The sequence below is a fragment of the Bos javanicus genome, chromosome 1 (assembly GCF_032452875.1).
Source record: "Bos javanicus breed banteng chromosome 1, ARS-OSU_banteng_1.0, whole genome shotgun sequence".
Classification (NCBI taxonomy): Eukaryota; Metazoa; Chordata; class Mammalia; order Artiodactyla; family Bovidae; genus Bos; species Bos javanicus.
The window spans coordinates 127,318,404-127,334,543 of record NC_083868.1 but is presented as its reverse complement, the minus strand read 5'-3'; the positions used below and the strand labels follow the sequence as shown (position 1 = coordinate 127,334,543).

General features: G+C 41.3%; 1 protein-coding gene across 8 annotated transcripts in view; it reads left to right on the top strand.

Annotated features, from left to right (window-relative positions):
- The first annotated feature begins 1,715 nt into the window (after window positions 1-1,715).
- Window positions 1,716-16,140, top strand: part of RASA2 (RAS p21 protein activator 2) — a 126,479-nt gene continuing 112,054 nt past the window's right edge. For 2 of the 8 annotated variants that reach the window (XM_061419903.1, XM_061419897.1), the window contains exon 1: window positions 1,716-1,950. In XM_061419903.1, the coding sequence (XP_061275887.1) occupies window positions 1,731-1,950 (220 nt within the window). In that variant the 5' untranslated portion in view covers window positions 1,716-1,730. Of the gene's footprint in view, window positions 1,951-2,070; window positions 2,296-2,805; window positions 9,645-9,680; window positions 13,309-13,328; window positions 13,507-16,140 lie in introns of those variants that run through there. The other 6 variants (XM_061419917.1, XM_061419909.1, XM_061419934.1 and 3 more) reach the window with 5 other exon arrangements.

Here is a 16,140-nt window from a genome sequence, read left to right as displayed (position 1 = left end):
TGAGGGATGCAGCGTCAGGTAGGCCTGGTCCAGGACCAACCCTGAAGACTCGCTCGAGGAATCTGAACTTTACTCTTCATTTCTAGTACTCTTTATGACCTGTAGTGTAGCTTGCTGCAGGCTGAAGGGATGAATGAAGCCATTGAAATGCTTTTTTGAGCAGACAAGCGACAAACTCCAATTTTTGTTTTAAAAAGATTAAGTGGTGTGTAGGAGGGAGGAGGATGGGAGATCTATTCTAAAAGTTTACTGAGTTAACCCTACTTTGTGCCCAATACTCCATTAGATGCTTCACACACACATTCTCAATAATGATTTAATCCCGAGAATCACCCTTTGAAGAAGGAAGAATAAGGACAGAAATTTCCATTTTACTGTTAAAAAACAGGTTCAGAAAGGTTGCATAACTTTCCAAACATCACACGTGTAAAAGTGATAGAATTAGTCTCCAACCCAAGTTTGTCTCATAAGCTCCTTCTTTTTGAAAACACACACAAACACTGCACGTTGACACTACTCAAATGAGGACACGATGGTTTTAATAAGGACAATGACAGGGAATGGAAAGGAAGGAAGAGAGAGAAGAGATTTCAGCAGAGTCAGAAGTATGTGGCAACTGAAAACTGTAAGGGGATAAGGGATTCAAAAAAAGAGTCTAAGTTTCCAGTCCAGATAACACAATACGGCTGTGAACTCAGATCTGCAAATGAAGATAAGGAATTAAGTTGAGGGTTTATTGTTTTTGAGATGACAGCAAAACATTCATACAAGGGGAGGCAGGTTCATTTTCTCCAACATGTGTAAAAATCACATAGAGGCCACTGGCAACCCACGCAGAATGTAAAGTGTCAGTCCTAGGCCACAGATGCACACCAAGGCCATTGTCTCTGGCTGTCCAGCCTTTGCACAGGTGGCTTCTGCTCCTTGGTACCTTTCTACCTCTCTCCATCTTCAGTTCATCCCTAGGCCCATTTCCCAGGACAGCCTTCCCTGACTCCCCAGTTTAATCATCTTAATTCTTTTCTCCCAGTGCCTCTGTCCTTTTCTGCGTCTCCTCCCAGACTGACCAGCTGGAGGGCTGGGGCTGTCTTCACCTTGACATTGTGCAGTCTCTGAAGGTATCTATTGTTAAAGTCTGACCCTCAAAAAATATTTGTTGGCAGCCTGACTGATTGCTATTGTTGCCCTAGAGAACAACCCTACCCTGCCCTGTTAAGTCACAGTTTCTTCCTTCTTAGGACAGTGCAGTTAACCTCAAGACTAGGAAATCATCTTCCTCCTCACATACCAGGCTATTATTCATGCAGTTTACTCACTGCAAAAATTTCCCTTGAAAAAAAGCTAACAACTAGTCAAAGATTTACGAGCTTCCTAGTGTCAATCAACTTTTCCAACAGATCACTTCTGGGCTGGGGTGTGGGGGATGAAACCCTTCTTTGCTCTTTGTTTTCAAAATACAAGTGGTGGTAGAGGCTCTTCAAAATTCCTCTTTGGGAGGGTCTCAGGCGCTGCACTCAGGTTGTGATTGGGAGTATGGACCTTTTTTTGAACCAGCTTTCGCAGAGTAAACAGTGTTCTTACTTGAAAGTAAAAATTTCTCTCTGTGTGGTCCAGCTTCAGGGTGAGGGCATGTGGCTATCACTGGGGAAGTGGGGGAGTCTCTAAGGCACCTCGGCTCCTTTTGAAAAACGTAGCTTTGAGGTCCAGTGGCAACTGTCAAATTCCATTCTATGTTCTTTCCGCAGGGATTTCCCTTGAGCGTTAGATGTATAAATCCGCTGAGGGGCGGGGAGGGGGGGGTGCGGAAACCAATTCCCAGAAGGGTTTGGGGAATCTCGGGAGGGCTGGGGTTTTCTCAGTGGGGTTTTAAGGCTGCTCACAGCCACGACTTGGAGCCACACTTGGCTAGAGTGTTGGCTTTTACAAGGCTAAGCCGAGGAAACGCACGAGGTGGGTTCGCGCCGGGCTGTCCCGGTTCGGTGGAGCGGGGGCGGTGACTGTGGGGCCGCGGGTGGGGCGGGGGCGGGGCGGGGCGGGGCTAGCCAGGCCGAGGTCCCGGGGCGGAGCAAGGCGCGCGGCTCGCCCTCGCGGAGGCCGCGGGCTGGGCTCCGCCTCGCCGGGCTACGCAGGCGGCGGAGCTGCGGCACAGGCCGGGCGGCACCATGGCGGCGGCGGCGCCTGATGCTCCTGCGGGTTTTTCCGAGGCGCCGGCTCCGACTGCGACGGCACAGCCAGAGGCCGGAGGCGAGGACAGTCGTGAGGTCCGAGTGCTGCAGAGCCTGCGGGGCAAGATCTGTAAGCGGGGGCCGGGGTGAGGGAACCCACCCGGCTGCGACGGCGGCCGCGGGGCTGAGGGGGGCGGCGGGCGCGCGGGGGTGGCGGCGCCGGGACCGCGGGGCCGAGAGGGGCCTGGCCGGTGGCCGGGAGGAGGGCCGGCACAAGAGGCTGGAAGTGGGGGTGTGTTGGGGGAGGCGTCGCTCAGACGGGGCGGCGTGGACTGAGGCTGCCCCTGTCCGGGGAATTTGCCGGGGACGGGGATGGGGGTGGGGGGAGGCAGTGCTGGGGCAGCGCCCGCGCGAGGGGCTTGGCTTTGGGGCGCGGCCTGGACGAGGGGACGCCCCGGCCCGGGGTGCGGCCGGGGGCGCGGGCCGGGGGCGTGAGGAGCTTCCGGCTGTCCTCCGATGCAGGCCTCCAGGCGGCTGAGGGCGTCGGGAGCGGCACCGTGGTGGGAGCCGGGCGGTAATTACCGGGGGGCGCGGCCGGAGGAGGAGGGCGTGGAAGTGGGGCTGGCCCGAGGGGAGGGGGCTGCCTGTTTTTCTGGGTTCTCGAGGTTGGAGAAGGCGCCCAGAGCTGGAGGAAGAGATACGCCCCGGGACTCCAGCGGCCGCACGGGTGCTCGAGAGTGAGAGCGCCGGGAGGGGCAGGGGCCGGACACCTGTACTCGCCCCACCTCGCTGCGGCGGGGACTTGAATCGAGAGACAGCGTGACTGACAGGTTCTTGAGGCAGGATGTAGTGGCTTCCTGTGAGCAGGTCTCAAAACACAGTCATCCAGCCCTCACTTAACCCACTTAATTCCTTTCTTTCTCATGCATTTAATTGTTTGTGAGTAAGCCAACCTACTTGCCTTCACATTTTTACTTAGAGGCCCCGAGTAATAGACAGACTATTTGAGTTCAGTCATTTGGACTTTATTTATTTTTTTAAATGACCCTTTGGCTTTCGATTTCCAGTTTTTTTTTCATAGTAGTTTATTCAGAAGAAACGCTTTTGGGGGGGGGGGCTATTTGTAATTTATATCAAATACAGCATATTTTTGCTTTGGTCGATAATTAGCTTTGCTTCCTTGATTCTGTATCCTCAGATTGGAAACATGCTTCATATTTCATTTAAATAGCCCTTAGTCATGAGTATTTTTTGCCTTGAAGAAAATCAAATTGCTTTAATATGGTTAACAATGCTCTTTCTTGCACAGGGTGTAAAATTTTCCTCTTTCCTAATAGTGATACTATTAATTGAGCTTAAATTTCCCCACTTTATTTTTTTCAAGTTGCTCCCCCTTTCAAGAATTTAGGATTTTATTAAACCTCAGAAGCAGACATCTTAAATTCTCTCACCTTTTTATTTCCACAAGTAATCCTGGGGTTCTTAAGAGAGTACAGTTCTCAAAACCTGAAAAAAATGACAGCAAAGAAGAAGATCTTGTCAGTATCTGAGTTACCAACATAACCTTCTAGGATATAAAATGTTTTCAGTATTCAAATTAAGTATTATGCTTAATACTTAATAAATCTAATATTTGGGAAAACTATAAATGAATGGGTCGGAGAAGGCAATGACGACCCACTCCAGTACTCCTGCCTGGAAAATCCCACGGACAGAGGAGCCTGGTAGGCTGCAGTCCATGGGGTCGCTAAGAGTCAGACACGACTGAGCGACTTCACTTTGACTTTTCATTTTCCTGCATTGGAGAAGGAAATGGCAACCCACTCCAGCGTTCTTGCCTGGAGAATCCCAGGGACGGAGGAGCCTGGTGGGCTGCTGTCTATGGGGTCGCACAGAGTTGGACACGACTGAAGCCACTTAGCAGCAGCAGCATAAATGAATGGGTAGAGCACCTCTCTTGATCTAGTTTTTCAGATTTTCACTGCTTTATATTTTAGTGGCACTCGATGTTAGGCAGCATCTATTGGAGCCTTGCTGATTTATATAGCTGCATGTTATACCGTGGAACTACATATACACATGTCTTGGAGTTGAGAGTTGGGCCGTTTTCCAGGAGTTAGCTGCCCAGCACCACATTCTCACCTCCTCCATGGCAAAGGTAGCACTGTAAATGATAACATTGTGAGTGAAACTCTAGCCTACAAATAAAAAAACACAACTTTGTTTCTATGGGAGAGAGCAGCTCCACTCCCCCAGACTTGGAGATTGAACATCTTATTGCCCAGAATGCAGTTACCTCTTTAGCCATAGTTAAAGTATTACATCTGTTATTTCAAGTCAGTTTCTTGCTTTTTGAATTGCTCAGCCTATAGCTCAGGTCATGGAATGTCTGTTGCATAGAAAAAAGGTATTAGGACATTTATTTATGAAGGTTCTCTCTATTTCCCTCTCTGTTTTCTTTGCCCTCCTTTTAGCTGGTCGGTTGACCTTCAGAACCTGTGAAGAGATGCAGTTTTCTGTTTCCCTGAAACTGACATGTGGGTTTTGCAGGTTGGGGGCTGGGGGGCTGGAAGAGTCATTATTAGCAGGTGCTAAAGTCACAGAAATGGGATGATAGTGGTTCTGACAGTGCAGATATTAAGCAGCTTGGGGATGGGGGTAAGCTTGTCAGCTCTCCTCTTCACAATGCTAGGAGACCTTGGAGCCACTGGCTTGGAGATGTGGTGGCAGATTGCAAAATGCTGATTGAGAGTCTCTGACTTGGGGAACTAGAGATTCATAGGTCTGAAAGTGAGCCTGAAAGGAAATGTCCTTTTTCATGGACTTGGACCCTTCAACTCCAAATTGTGCCAGCATAAAGTGAGGAGGAATGGGTTTATGTATACACACACACACACACACGTATGTATATATTTAGGGGGCTTCCCCAGTGGCTCAGCAATTCCCGTGAATTGCTCCTGCAATTCAGGAGATGCTGGTTCCATCTCTGGGTCAGGAAGATCCCCTGGAGGAGGGCATGGTAACCTACTCCATTATTCTTGCCTGGAAAATTCCATGGATCTTTAGACATTTCATTCCAGTATTTATTAATTTTCCCACATCCCATATAATTTTCACATGCATTTCCCATATACTCCTCAAGGTGAAATGACATTTTGTGGTCACTCTCCAACAGTCAACTTACATTTGCAAATCCAGGGTTGCTATAGTGTTTGAGCTTATATGCTGATCCCCAGTTCCCTGAGGTCATATTAGTGCAGTAGGAAACCATGGAAGCTCCAAATATTAATAATCAGGGAGCAGGTTTGGTTGTTGGATGTCCTAGAGTTGTCGTATGAACCTTTGATACAGGAAAGTTAAGGCTTCTCCAGACTCCATCCTTTCATCTGAACTCTGTGCAGTGAGTGACTGGTATGTTAGACTTCTAGAAGCACTTTGGCCCCAGCCCTCTAAAAACAGCATACATAAGTGAAAGATAGGGATTAGGGCTTTCTCCTTTATACTCTCAAGTCTTCACGCTCTTATTGTGTGATGTCTTCCTTTTTGGTTAGTGCTTTTTGTGAAGTTTGCTCTCATCCAGTTAAATCATGTTGTAAAAATGTTACTCAAAGAGCCCACACCACCTTATGCATGGATTTACCTGCTCAAGGGAGACCAGATTGATAAGGGAGCCAATGAGAATTTGTGTGAATATTGAGATGTTTTGTACAGTTTGAGATCTGTGGGACCGTGATATGTCCCAGAACTTACATGTTCTCCCTGGTATCTTCAGATGAAGAATGACCTAGGACTGTTTGACAGAGTAGGATGGTTAAGTGCTTGAGTTTAGATGCTTGGTCAGGGGAGTCGCCTAGGTTTGATTCTTCACTTAATTTCTGACTTTTGTTAACCTCTGTGTGTCTCTGTATTCTTGTGTGTAAAGTGGGGGTAATAAAAACACGTCTGTCTCACAGGATTGATGTGAGGATTAAATAAAACCCCTTCTCTGATCATTTCTCTTTCTCCTCCCAAGGAGGTGAATCAGACTCGGACCATCTCTTAGGAAGGAGTAAAGTAATAAATAAAAACAAACGTTTATGTTCTTGTACAGTATGTGCTGGCATTTCCTGATGTACAAAGCTGATTAGAATCGAGAGTCCTGAATTCTGTTTCATACACTGTTAGTTATTATTCATGTGACTGTAGGCAGCTCACTTACCTCTGTCATCTTTAAAATGGAAATAAATGCCTCATCACTAGGCGTTTTTACTTGTTGTTCCCTCTGCTTGGGAGTGCCTTCTCCTTTCCTCCACCCCATATTTATGTCAGGGAACCCCTGCTCATCCTTCAGAAGCTTTCTCCATGTGATCTCCTAACTAGAGTCTTTTGGGGGAGCATTGCTACCTTCATTCCTGGAGAGACTATGTTAGGCCTTTGTACTGTTGGGGGATCACAGTTTGTTGTTGATTTCCTTATTACGGCACATTTTATAGAAATCATTTATTTCCTCCATTAGACTGTGAATTCTTCCAAGGTAGAATTCATTCTTGTTCATGTTCTCTCTTTTTTTTTTTTAAAAACTATCCAGGTGTCAGCATGGTGCCTAGAACAAAATCAGCCTTTAGAAAATGCCTTACTTCTCTATATTATCCTGAGGGAGATTTTAGATACATGCTAGACATGAAAGTGTTCTGTAAATTTTACAGCTAAGCAAACTAGTGTATTCTTAAAAGAAAACTACATGGGCCTATGGCAGGAAGTTCATCCCTTTCAAAATCACAGTGCCAGGTGACCTTAGGTTTGAACTGTTGCCAAAGTTACCACATTAGGAAAAGTATTAAATGTTTCTAAATGCTCAGATTGCTTGTTATTAGGGGATTGAATATTGTTATCTGACTGTATTCCATGAATATTGTTACTAATTGGTCCTGACCCTGTAATAGAAAAATCTCATAATCCCACCTTACACATTAGATGTTTTTATTTGTCATAGCAGGTTTAATTTTTTTGGTAATCAAATACAAAACTAAGACAATTTATTGACCATGCAATAGAATTGAGGAGAGATTAAAAAGTTTATTCATGCTGAGAATTTTTTATTATCAGATATTTGAAATGAGATGAGTTATTTAATAAGTTAGTAGAAAGAGAGAGGTTGAAAGGGTTTGTTCATGCCAAGAACTCATTATTGTCAGAAATTTAAAATGAGATGATGAGTTATTTACGATGGAGGAAGAATCCATCTTTCAAATGGATAGAAATGAGAGAAAAGGGTTCTTTGTAAAAGTTCACAGAGCAGTCTGCTAATCATTTGCTCTGAGGAAGACAGGAGGTAAACCTCAATGAGTTCATAGAATTTTTCTTTTTTAACTTAGGACTCTTTGAATAGACTCTTAAGAGACTGTGGAACTAATGTAGCTAAAATAAAACTATTGCTTTATCCTTTAATCGTAGATGCTAATCCTATTTCTTGTTAATGTGCTTTATGAAATTATTTGACTGTAATAGCAGATTATGTTTTACCTGCTATACTAATGAAATTGTGTGTGCTTTTGAGAGCTGCTAACAGTTTTGTTGTAATCAGTTAATGCAAATTCAGAAACTTTCTGAAATTCAGAAATTTCTGTGATAATCTTTAGTTTTGTATGTCATTGTCACCAAAAATCCCTAGCTAAAATAATTACACTTTATAAGGTTATACTAGTACAACTCATGCAAACATGAGTGTACAGTACTTGATAAATTTGTTACTGTGAACTTGGTTCTAAGAATATCATTAATGACAGAATGGGTTTGGGCAAATTCTTTAACTTTGCTGAGTTTCTGTTTTCTTACTTGTAAAATGAGAGATCTGGATGTGGTCTTTCCCGTCCCTTCCAGCACTGAGTCTTTGATTGTTGCGTTTTAACTTGAACCAATTAGTTTGAGATAGCACATCAGGCGCTTTATTTTAGTGCTTAAATGTATTTAGTATACTTACTGTGTATGATATTTAGTATTTTTAAAAACTTAAAAACTTATGTAAGATTTACTAGATAAGATTGTTTGAATGCTAACAGTTTTTTTTTTTTTTTCTGTGACTGTTACTTTATTCAGCAGTACTCAATGCATATCTGAGTTTCTTTGAGGACCCTAGCTTACTAGACTATGAAATGGGCCTAAGTGGTAAATGAGATGAAAAAAGGTTCTTACTAGTTTATCCTAAAGTGATAGTTTCTTTTAAACACCTGTATTCTTAGAGAATTATAGAAGGTTAGGTGGGGGAAGTGGAGAACATATCTTGTTCAGTCCTCTCACTTTACAGATGAAGAGGTTGACACTCAAAAACCCCATTAACGGCCCGCTGGGTATTAGTCCACTGCTATCAGTTTTTGCTAAAATGCTACATGGGATGAACTCATTAGTGTGAATGTTGCAAAGGTACTGTGTTTAGTATATGAAGATGACACTGACTATCTACTGATAATATCCAGAAGTAGTAATAGATTTTCACTGTACCATCTACACACTCTCATCTGTTCCTTTTTAAGAACTGCGTGAAGTGGTTAGGGTTAGCAGTGAAACTGTGTTTGTAATTTAAGTAGAGAGTGAGCCTGGATGTTTACCTGTTTGTGTCACGCTCTTACCTCAGTTGTTTTCAGACGTGGCTGTCCATCAGTGTCACCTGTGAACTTAAAAAAATTCTGATGCGCAGGCTTTACCCCAGACCTACTGACTCAGAGTCTCGGAGTGGTACTTGGACATCTGTCGGTTTAAAACATTCTGCAGGGTGGGCAGCTAGAATGGTGGGCCTCTGCTTTTACCCATTGAACAGACTAGCCACCCACTACTTGAATGATAGCAACCTGCTGTGTGTGACTGTTTAAAAGATACCAGTAGAAATGTCAGTGTGATCACAGGGAGGTTTTCATTTGATTGTTTTTAAATGTTTTCCTTTTATTTGATTAGATAGTACAAATACTTGGTACCCTATTCAAAAGGTAAGTAATGGCATACATTAAAAAGTTAACTGAGACTTCTTTTATCCTCTAGCCGTTCCCTTCCCAGAAGCAAGCATTACCAGTTTCTTGTTTATCCATACAGAGTTTATTTAGGCACTTACACTTAAATGTATGAGTATTAGTATCTCCCTCTCACCAATATACACATCACAACAAAATATACACATGGTTTGCATCTTGCTTTTTTATGCTTAATGGTAATCTGAAGATTTTTCACAAATAAATGTGTGTGTGTGTATATATGTGTGTTTATATATGTATACATATATATGATTTGCTTTGCATGTGTGCTCAGTTCTGTCCCACTCTTAGTGACCCATGGGCTATAGCTTGCCATGCTCCTCTGAACTTGAGATTTCCCAGACAAGAATACTATAAGAATTTCTGCTCTAGCGGATCTTCCCGACCCAGGAATGGAACTGGCGTCTCATATGTCTTCTACATTAGCGAGCAAGTTCTTTACCACTGAGTCACCTGGGAAGCCCCACATTTATGTGAGGTCTCTCTCTCTCTCTCTCTCTCTCTCTCTCTCTCTCTCTCTCTCTCACACACACACACACACACACACGCGGGAGAAGGAGGGGAGGTGAGGGAAACTACCTCATTTTTTTAACAGCTGCATAAAAGTTCATCATCTCAATACACCACAGTTTATATAGCCAGTCCCCTATTGATGGACATTTAGATTTTTTCTGATCTTTGCTATTACAAACTTTACTGAATAAATAAATATGTTATTTTAAATATTTTTTAAAATATGTAAGTTTATTAATATATAAATAAATAGGTATGTTATTTTTAATATGATTGCATGTGTCTATAAGATAAATTCCTAGATATTAAGTTGATGAATTGAGTGGTATGTGCATTTTTATTCTGGAAAGACAGTGCCAAATTGCTTCTCATAGAAACTAACAATTTATGCTCCCATCAGCAATGTATGAATGCCTATTTCTTTATACCCGGATAGTGTGTATTTTAAAACTTCTTGATCTTTGTTTGTCTGTAAGATGAAAAGGAACGCTAATTTTTAGTTTTAATTTACACTTCTAAAACAAAGTTGAGAATCTCTTTATATTTTTAAGAGTCATTTTTATTTCCATTTTTTGGTGTTGATTTGATTTGCCTTTTTTCCTGCTGAATTATCAGTCTTTTTACTAATTTGTGGGGACTATGCTAGTAAGGAAGTTAGATTTCTTTAGTGGAAAGATTTTTTAAATTTAGATGTCTTGGCTGATGTCTGCTTGTATTCTTGAGAAGTTGGTTGTGAGATACAATGAGGGGGTCTTGTTGGTTTTGTCTACTTAAATAATTTCTGATATTAGAATAGGGATGGAAAAAGAACTGTTTGAGGAAAAGTAAGTGAAGACTTACTGTAAACAGGAACTAAAACATAAACAATAGATTGGGAGAAGATATTTGCAACAAATTCTACAGACAAAAAGAAAACTCTTATATAACACTTAACCTGTGTGCCAAGCACTGTTTTAAAGCACTTTAAGTATTTCAACTAACTTAACCCTCATGGTGACTGTAAGTACAGTTATTATCCCCATTTTTACAGATGAGGAAACTGAGGCATGGAATAGCTAAACTAAGTAACTTGCCAAGATCTGTCAGCTAGTGAGCCCTGGGCAGACTGGCTCTGTTACTCTTAACCTACTGTCTATGCTCCCTATATGTTCATATCCAGAATATATAAAAAGTTCATCCAAATTTTTAAAAGGAAAAGGCCATTAGAAAAATAAAGGATATAAATAGGCATTCCACAGAAAAGATACAAAAGGCCATAAACATAAGAAAATACTGGAAAGATTTAACAAAAATTAATCAGGGAAATAAAATTTTAAAAAGTCATCAGTTTGTGAAAAAATAAAAGCTCATTAATTTCAGTACTTGGTGAAAGTTTAGGAAAACAGGTACTTTCTTCACTGTTGCTTGAGTTTAAATTGGAAAGCAATGTTGGAGAGCATTTTTCCAATATCTGTTAAAAATTTAAATGTGTATTGCGCTTCCCTGGTAGCTCAGCTGGTAAAGAATCTGCTTGCAATGCAGGAGACCGTGGTTTGATTCCTGGGTCAGGAAGATCCACTGGAGAAGGTATAGGCTACCCACTGCAGTATTCTTGGGCTTCCCTGGTGGCTTAGATGGTAAAGAATCCACCTGCAATGCAGGAGACCTGGGTTCGGTCCTCCTCCCACCCTCTGGAGGAGGGCATGCAACCCACTCCAGTATTATTGCCTGGAGAATCCCCAAGGACAGAGAAGCATGGAGGGCCACAGACTGGGTTCACAAAGAGTTAGACATGACTGAGCGACTAAGTATAACACAGCACAGCACACCCTATATATTTCTACTTCTACATATCTGCCCTACAGAAACACTTAAACATTTGCAGAAGAGGTATATACAAAGATGTTTATTGTTACCTTGTTGGTAAAACAAAACAGAGGCAACTTAAGTGTCCATCAGTAGGAAAATGACTAAATAGTATATTCATGTACATATTTTATAACAGCTAAAAAGAATGAGATGTATCTATAATGTGAAAGGAAAGAACTTCAAGAAGTATTATTGTGGAAAAAGGAAGCCTGTCTTTAGGGTGATATGTATAGTTATATGTATCTTATCTTCTTTATATGTATATGGAAAAAAAGACAGAAAGATGTTTGAAAAGATGAACACCATGGGTTGTCAGTGGTGGACAAAGGGAATTGGCCTTATAATGATTTACTTTTCTAGGAAGTATATTTATGTATGAGCTATGTTATCAAAAAATGACTATTTGTATAAATGAATTTGATTTAGTATTAATCTTATGCTGTAAGAGCCTCTCTTTCTTTAACTGTTGAAGAGTATTCTGTCTGCAAAAACAGTAACCAAAGGTTAGGTTGGATAATATTTTGAGTGCACATAAAGACAATTTTTCTCTGAAGTTTTTGGGTAACTGATAAAACTTCACACCCACAAAACTGTAAGAATAATATAGTGAATTCCTATTTGCTCTGCCTATTTTCAACAGTTGTTTGCATTCAGAAAGTTGACTTTAAAAAAATTCAGTGTTTCAGAGGAATGTAGTAAAAAGAATATTCCAATCTCTTAAAATACTTTAACATGTGAGTGGTACAAAACCTTTTCATTTTGAATTTGGACAGTTTTATTTTATAAAAAAATTTTCCTAGTGGATGGGGGAAGTGGACTAATATTTATTATTTACTCTTTTCCAAGCACTTTCCAGGATATTTTGTAAATTGTTTCATTAATTCAATTTCATGAAGAAATTTGTGATTAATTCCAGTTTTAGCAAAGGAGCACACAGAAAGGTTATTTGCTCAGGGTTCAATGGGGCAGAGCCAGGTATTCAGAATGGCTTTTAAGACATCAAAAGCCATGTCTTTTTCTCTGTCAAGTTGCCTGTCATGGCATATTGGGAAGAGCTGATGAGTACATTTCTTTTGTCAAGAAGTTGATAATTATCACTAGATTGGTTTCTGTCTAAAGTAATGGATAGTCAGTAAAATTAAAATGTTGAAATGCTATAAAAATTTATATTTAGTTCTGTTTTGAGGATCACAAAAAAATGTTACTCGTCCATCAGCTTGACTATGCTCATGTGAATTTCGGCATGTTAATTGTTCTCTTAGAACACAATACTCACATACATTGACCTGTGTGGTACAGCTTCTTTATATCTTTTTCTTTTTTTAAAAAAACACTAGGTCATGACTGAATCCCATTTTACCTTCCTGGATGCTGTTACTAGAAATAGTAGCCTTATCCCATGTATGACTTGTCCAAGTAGCCCTTAGTTCTGCCACCACCTGGCTATGGCCTTTAATTTACTTGCCATAGGAGGCTCTCCTGGTCAGCTCAAAAGCCTCTAAAGATTCATGTCACCATAGGGACCATGGGTCTATCCTAGGAGAGCTTTCTACCATATGTGTTTCAGAGTTTGGGCTGCTCCTCGAGAAGGGGGCTGTAAGAAGCTTGGGATCAGCACACGTTCACAACTGAAACCAGAAGTGGGTAAGGCAAACCACAGGAAGATCCTGCCTGCAACTTGGTGACGTTGCTCTATGACCCATGGACGTTTCCTGGCAGTACCTTGCGAAACTTGTCTTTTCATGTACAGTCGTTGGTTCTGGACTGAGCTGCAGTCAGAGGTGATTAATATGATAGTGATATAGATAACTGTATGATAATTATTGTGCACATGACTTGTGTAAAACAATCGGACTCTAATTACATTTCTGTAGATTTTCACACTGAAGAGCTGCATCTTCACTACTAGGACATTCTGAGGAGTTGCCATGGAATTCACGCTTTAACCTTGGCTTTCTGCCTTGTCAAGAATTGTTCAGGTATTAAAACCACCAAGCAGTTCTTGGCTCACCACCTGAACTGTGCTGGATTCTGGGAGTCCTTTGCCCACTCAAGTGCTTGCTCAGTGCTATTACCTTGTTTGTGTTTTCCTAGGAATTGCACAGTACCTTATTTCCATGATGGAGCAGGAGTGCAGTGTTAGTGACACTTTATTATTCTGTATTTATTTAACCTCCAGGTCCTAGGTTAATATCATAATGGCCATTCTTAGGTAGAATCAGATTTATGATAATAATTATGTAATGTGTTGATTTTTTTAAGGTTGCCAGTTGAATGGGATTATAGAATCTCAGATGACTTTTTTTTTTTTTAAAGGTAATTTTTCATTTACTGGGAGTGAGAAAAGCTGCTTGACAATCCAGTTCTCTAATCATGTTAATTTTAGACACTGGAAAACCCTACTTACTAGATATTCCAGCAGTCTCCATATGCCTGTTTGTGACTCATTCTCTACCTGAATAATATCACAAGTATAAATGTCTATCTTTTCAGTGGTGCTTTTAAAGTGACAACTAAAGATGAGGGAAGTAATAGCTGTGTAACATTTGTCTCTCTTCAGTAGTTCTTAGGTGAGCTTCCAAGGTGTCTCAGTCGTAAAAAATCCACCTGCCAATGCAGGAGAATTGGGTTCGATCCCAAGGTTGGGAATATCCCCTGGAGAAGGAAATGGCAATCCACTCCAGTGTTCTTGCCTGGAGAATCCAATGGACAGAGGGGCCTGGCGGGCTACAGTCCATGGGGTCACAAGAGTTGGACATGGCTTAGCAACTAAACAACAGCAACAGTTCTTGGGCGCCCCACCTCCTCGTTGGCTACTGTACACCTGGGGCAGTCTGACATACTCTGAAGAGGGTGCCTGAGAAACCATTCGAAAGGTGTTTTCTGGCGGTTTTTCTCTTCTGTTCTTCTTTGAAAGCTGTAAAGAGAAATAAATGAGAGAGCTCTTGTGTCAGATTTCTTTATTCTGTAGAAAGTATTTATTAGATTAGGTATATAGAAATTGGTTGAATGATAAATGAAAATGGAGCGTGTTGAAAGCATGAATTTTCTGCTACTTTTCTAGTAATCACCTAACCTCTCTGAGCTTCAGCTTCCTTTTGTATAAATTGGAGGTAGTAGTTATTCTCATCTTACAGAGTGGTTATGAAAAGATTGGATGACTTGGTGTACTACCTGGCACATTGTGCTCAGTTAAGTGCTGGCTGTAACTTGAGTAGAAGTGAGAATTGGTAAAGTTTATGTTCATAGTTTTCTTGATGAACAGTTTATTTAACATAAATGTGTATATAGTTCTTGTAGTGTTTATCAGATTCACCTGGCCCAGGGTAGCAATATCTAAAAACATTTGAAATCAGTGTTGCCATGTGCTCTTTTTACAACTTTTCAGGATCTTAAAGTTAGGGGAACTTAGAGGATTAACTGATTAAGGAGTTGCAAACTCCAGTCTACAGAGACCACCAGGCATAGTGAAGGAAAGCCAGGTGGGGATTGTTAGGATTTCAAAAGAGTATCTTGTCTACAGTTTCCATTCAGAACCTCATTGCCAGGACTCTGATTGTTAAAGAGAAACCAGAAATGTGGATTTATTTATTATTAACTCTTCCAGTTCTAGATGTTGGCTACATTTTTCCTAACACTGTGCAAGCCAAACAAATCTCTGGCTGGCTGACCCCCAATTTTTGTCCTCCCCCTCCATCTGAAAGAGTTCAGGCATCTCATTTTAGAGATTTGGAGCCTGAGATACAGAAAGGCCAGGTGTTTTTCATTTGTTTCTTCCAATAGAAATGCATTATTTCTGTAATAGAAGTTCATTAAAAAAATGAGCTCCTCTGGTGTGTCCAGTTATTAAATTACAGGTTATCTTTGGTCAGACCTAGTAGCTTGAGTGAAGGGAATTGTGTACAGACGCTGTTTCTTAGGGATCTGTAACCAGGAAGGGCACTGCTAGTTACTGTTTACTGAGTGCTTATTTTGTTCTAGGCATTATGGTAAGTGCTTTACCTCAGCTGGGCTTCCCTGGTGGCTCAGCTGTAAAGAATTTGCCTGCAATGCAGGAGGCCTGGGATCAATCCCTGTGTTGGGAAGATCGCCTGGAGAAAGAAATGGCTTCCCATTCCAGTATTCTGGCCTGGAGAGTTCCATGGACTATATAGTCCATGGGGTCACAAAGAGTTGGGCACGACTGAGCGACTTTCACTTCACTTACTCAGCTGATGGCCACAGTAGCCCTTGAAGCGTTGTAATGACTTCTTTTTACACAGGAGGTTGAGACTAGGGCATGTAGAGAATTAAGTACAAAACTCACACTGAAACTCCCGTCTCCAAAATGAATTTGTTCTAACTTGCTGTACTATGGCAGTACTGTAGATGTTTTCAGAATTATTTTCAACTTTTGTCTTACTGGGAAAGTTAAAATTAAACTTTATATGAAAATTGAAAGATCTTATATGTTAACATTACATAGGATTGTCTTGAGACATCCCTGCGGTCCAATGGTTAGGACTCTGTGCTTCCACGGCAGGAGGCACTGGTTTGATCCCTGGTTGGGGAACTAAGATCTCACATCCTGCATGGTGTGGCCAAAAAGAAAAAAAATTATATAGGATTGTCTT